This window comes from Myotis davidii, unplaced genomic scaffold (assembly GCF_000327345.1).
Source record: "Myotis davidii unplaced genomic scaffold, ASM32734v1 scaffold1015, whole genome shotgun sequence".
Taxonomy (NCBI): Eukaryota; Metazoa; Chordata; class Mammalia; order Chiroptera; family Vespertilionidae; genus Myotis; species Myotis davidii.
Genome location: NW_006286319.1, coordinates 116,260 through 121,525, shown reverse-complemented (window position 1 = coordinate 121,525; position 5,266 = coordinate 116,260). Strand labels below are relative to the sequence as shown.

The 5,266-nt window shown below is 42.9% G+C and overlaps 1 protein-coding gene across 1 annotated transcript in view; it reads left to right on the top strand.

The window, feature by feature from the left end:
- The window catches only part of AKAP14 (A-kinase anchoring protein 14), a 15,087-nt gene that overhangs the window by 4,596 nt on the left and 5,225 nt on the right, over positions 1-5,266 (top strand). The window contains exon 3 of the mRNA XM_006757942.2: positions 4,175-4,354. Coding sequence (XP_006758005.2) covers positions 4,175-4,354 — 180 coding nt within the window. The remainder of the gene's footprint in view (positions 1-4,174; positions 4,355-5,266) is intronic.

Below are 5,266 nucleotides of genomic sequence, written 5' to 3'. Positions count from 1 at the left end.
ATCCACATTTTTACAGAGAGTGGTAGGGAGGGAGAAAGACAGAAACTAATATGAGAGACATCAAATGGTTGTCTCTTGCTGAATCCCTGACCAGGGCCCTGGATTAAGCCGGCAACCCAGGTATATGCCTTCTATTGGAATCCAAACTGGTACCCTACAGTCTGCCTGCAGAAGCACTACCCACTGAACCAAACCAGCATTTTTTTTTCCTTTTAAAGTCCTCCTCTAAGGATATGTTCTTTTATTGATTCTAGAGAGAGAGGAAGGGAGAAGGAAAGAGAAAGAGAAACATTGATTAGTTGCCCAAGCACTCTGACAGGGATGGAACCCACAACCTGTGTATGTGCCCTCACCTGGAATCGAACCCATGGCCCTTTGGTGCATGGGAGGACACTCTACTGATTCACACCAGCCAGGGCCTGGAGATACATTAAAAAATTTTTTTCAGATCTGCCCTGGCCAGGTGGCTCAATTGGTTGGAGTCTCAACCTGTACACCAAAGGATTTCCTGTTAGATTCTAGGTTAGGGCACATACTTAGGTTTAGGTTAGTTCCCGGTGGGTCAGCAGGTGCAGAGGCAGCCTACTGGTATTTCTCTGTCACATGGATGTTTCTCTCTCTAGAAATCAATTTTAAAAACATCCTCAGGTGAGAATTAAAAATACATATATATTAAAAAGTTTTCAGCTCTAAAATTTTATTTGGTTCTTTTTTAAATTTTATTTTTCATTTACAGTTAACATTCAATATCCTATTCTATATAATAAAACCCTAATATGCAAATTGACAGAATGGTGGAATGACTGGTCGCTATGAACTGACCACTAGGGGACAGACGCTGAACATAGGAGCTGCCTCCTGGTGGTCAGTGTGCTCCCACAGGGGGAGCGCCGCTTAGCCAGAAGCTGGGCTCAAGGGTGGCAAGTGCAGCAGCGGTGGCAGGAGCCTTCGCAGCGGCACTAAGGAGCAGTGAGTTGAGCGGTAGAGAGCAGCAAGCAAGCACGAGGGCCCTGGACCAGTTGAGGGTTCCCCCACCCCCAGTGCATGAATTTTGTGCACCAGGCCTCTAGTTTTACAGATGAGGAATCTTGAGGCTCAGAGAAGTTGAGCAATATGTCCAAAGTCTTTTTGTTTAAGCAGCAAAATGAAGTTTTGATCATAGGTCTATCTGATGTACTTTTTTCACCATAGTAGGATATGGACTTTTGATGACAAAAAGACATTGCAGAGTTTTACTATCAATGAAAAATGCATATCCAAAAGATTTTAAGGTATTGCAAGGTGAATAAGAATGATTAAAGCTGATGTCAGAAGGCTTGTGTGTTTGTAGGGAGGGAATAGTATGCTTCTACATTGATAGTGGGCACAATAATTGGTTTATTCCCTTCAGGAATGTAATCTGGCAACATGAATAGACACGTAAGTTCTTTATAGAAGAAAAACTGGAAAATCTCCAATGCATAACACACAGTTAAAATTATTATTTTAATACATTTTTTTTTTAGAATATATTTTTATTGATTTCAGAGAGGAAGGGAGAGGGAGAGAGATGGAAACATCAATGATGAGAGAATCATCTATTGGCTGTCTCCTGCACACTCCTACTGGGGATTGAGCCTGCAACCTGGGCATGTGCCCTGACAAGAAATAGAACCGTGACCTCTTGGTTCATAGGTCAACACTCAACCACTGAGCAAAACTGGTTGGGATAAAATTATTTTTATAAGAAAAATAAAGCATCATTATAAAAATCCCCAGTGAGCAAAAAGGCACAAAGTAGAAAATGAAACTTACCTCTTTACCCACCTCCAATACCCAGTCCTACTCGCTCAAAGGTCACTTACCATTGATAACAACTTTGTGCATATATTTCCAGTGCCTGTTAATTTTGAGTGTCTAATAATGTGTAATGGGCTAAGCCATCATGGTAGAGTAGCACAACGAGAAACTGTTTCCTGGTAGTGAGTTTATGAAGCAAGGTTCTGTAAACATTACAAAACACAAGGATAACACACACTCATTGGAGTTACATAAAAGTCAGCTGCCTGCACAGTGATAAAAATGGGAAGAGATTGGCTTGATGGTGATAGCTGTATTTAACGTGCTCAAGGCTGCCTTAGTTCACAAAAGGGGGAAAAACACTAACACACCAAGTTGAGAGGGAGACAATCTTAGACCTGAGGCATCTAATGTGGTAGAGAGAAAACTGAGCTGGGTGTTGGGCTGTCCTTCCCCATTTCTAGGCCCCGATATCTTTATCTATAAAGTAAGGGACTTCATTAGATGATCTCTAGGGACCAGTCCAATGCTACAAAATCTGTGCTTATGTGACAGATTAAACATTAGGGCTAAAAAAATATATCAAATACTATAGAAAGATTGAAAAAAAGGGCATTCTTCCATGGGCTTCACGGGATTGACTGTTGAACTTCATTACAAGGAATGATCTCTGTAGGAAGACACAGTCCTTCATCTCAAGAAATCTAGAGTCTGGTGCTCCTTTATGGCTGACTGAAACAGCCAATTGGATAGAGACTTGAAATAAAGTAAGCTGAAGCAGAAGGCCAGCCTACTGCTTTTTTTTTTTTTTATAAGAGAGCTGGAAATCATTTTACCATTTCCTCCCGCAGTCCCTCTGCACATCATTGATATTGTTAGACAATCCCACTTCCTTCCTTCTATGGACCTTCATCTTAATTCAGGATCTTTTTTTTGTTGCTTTTTTAAATTAAAATTGTTTTTCTTTATTAATTAAGGTATTACATATGTGCCCTTATTCCCCCATTGCCCCCCCTCTTATAGCGGCGTAGTATTTCATTGTGTAGATGTACCACTGTTTTTAATCCACTCATCTGCTAATGGGCACTTAGGTTGTTTCCAAATCTTAGCTATTTTAAATTGTGCTGCTGTGAACATAGAGGTGCTTATATCCTTTCTGATTGGTGTTTCTAGTTTCTTGTGATATATTCCTAGAAGAGGGATCACTGGGTCAAATGGGAGCTCCATTTTTAGTTTTTTGAGGAAACTCCATACTGCTCTCCACAGTGACTGCACCAGTCTGCATTCCCACCAGCAGTGTACGAGGGTTCCTTTTTCTCTGCAATTCAGGATCTCTTTTGGTTTGGAAGTTTCCCGTGCCCTGAGAGCCAGCCCAAAGGGTTAGGTTGAATTGAACTTGTTAAATACCTATAGCATTCAAGGCCCTGTGCTAAGAATTAGGGCTGCATTATGACTGCTGGCAAGCTTTGTGCTTTGGAGGGGAAGCTTCTTCAAGGGTGTAGGGATTTGAGGGATTTGGAAGATCCAATTGCCTGACTCATTCCTTTTTTTGACTTTATTTTACACTAGAGGCCTGGTGCATGAAAATTTGTGCACTGGTTTAGGGGAGGTCCTCAGTCTGGCCTGTGCCCTCCCGCAGTCCGGGAGCCCTTGGGGGATGTCTGACAGCTTAGGCCTGCTCCCCGCAGACATCCCTGTGGGAGTGCACTGACCACCAGGGGGTAGCTCTGGCCCTCCCCTCCCCATCCCCTGCCACCAGTTGCCACCCCTCCCCGATCACCGCCCCCTCCCTCTGCCTGCTGGCACCTGCCTTGGCTGTCCTGGTGCTTTCCGCTTGCAGGCCCTGCCCACCGGTCATTCTGCCAATTAGTCAATTTGCATATTAGGCTTTTATTATATAGGATACTACCTATGGCTGCAATGAAGTGAGTCTGACTTTCAAAAACAATTTGCGAAATCAGCCTCATTACTTTCTAGTCACACTTTTAGGTCTCCCTGAGTAAAGCGAGCAGATCACATGTTCTAGTCACTTTCTTATTATTTTCCTATGAACAAAACTTGCCTCCCAAGTAAGGGTCTGGAAGAAAGTGAGTGTGTACGTATAGGCAGTGTGTATGTATGCATCAACATCTGAGCATGTGAATCTACAGTCCAAAGACCGGTCTCAAGTGATCTTTGCATTAGTAACTCATTTCATTTCAGCTCCACTTTTTTTCTCCTCCACTTGTGGAGATAATGGGAAGTTGACTAGTTTGAATCCCAATCAAAAGTGTTAGAAATGGACTCCAGAAGCAGGGCTGTAACCGCTACTGTTGTGCGCTGCCTTTATCTAGAGGCCTTGAACAGAAGTCTGCTTGTCTTTCTCTGTGTGCTCTTTCTTTTTTCTGTGAAACAGACTTGGGAGTATGAAGACCGTTGGGTTCACTACACAAAGTTGGTAGAGAGGAGAGACCTGATTCACAGCTTCCACTACATCTACTCTGTACGCTGGAGTGTCCCAACTTCTCAGATACCCACGGCATACAGCTCTGCCTTTGCCTTCTTCACCGTCAAGTTCAACAAAAACAAACCTCCGGTAAGCTCTTCCCTTTATGCCCTGCTCCCTTTAGTGAGACTTCAATGAAAATGGAGACTTCTCTTGTCAATGTCATTGATGACCCCTTCTTTGTAAAACTTAATAGTCATATTTCTGTTCTCATCCCGCTTGGCCCATCTACACTTGCCATAGCTGATCACTCCCTCCTTCATGAAACAAACATTCCATTTGGCTTCTAGACCAACATACTCTTCTGGTTTTGAGGCATTTGGTCACTGAAATGAGTGACTAATGACTAATGCCTCACTGACCATTCCTTTTCAGTTTCTACCAGTTTCTCCTCTCACCAATCTTCATATTAGAACGTCCCAAAACTTAGGCCTTGGACCTCTTCTCTATACTCACTGCCTTGATGATCTTATCAGTCTCCTAGCTGTAAATGGGTCACCTCTAGCTTATGATTCCCAAATTTATGTCTCCAGCCGAGGCTTCTGCCACTTGGATGTTTAAGAAATATCTTACTTATTGTAACCAGAATTGAACTTACAATTTTTCCTTCCAAACCTTATCTGCAGTTTTCCTCATCTCAGTTGATGCCAAAATCCTTGGCATCATCCTTAACTATCTCAGACCCCTTATCCAATCCATTAGGAAATTGTTGGCCCTACGTTCAAAAACAGGTATTTTGTTGTTGTTCTTTAAACTTCCCCAACATTTAATTATAACAACAGCTACAAAGTCGACCAGGCTGCCAACAATGTACTGTCTCTTTTAAGGGGATTCCTGGGGCCAGTTCAGTTTACACAAAGAAATTCCTGAATCCAGGGAGCAACAGTGATTGGGAAACAGCATGCACAGGAAGGGAAGCACTTGCACCTGGAGGGACAGGTCATGGGCTCCAGGGTGGAGCTGTTCCAGTGGTCACTGCGCTGACTCAGTACCAATGTCTAG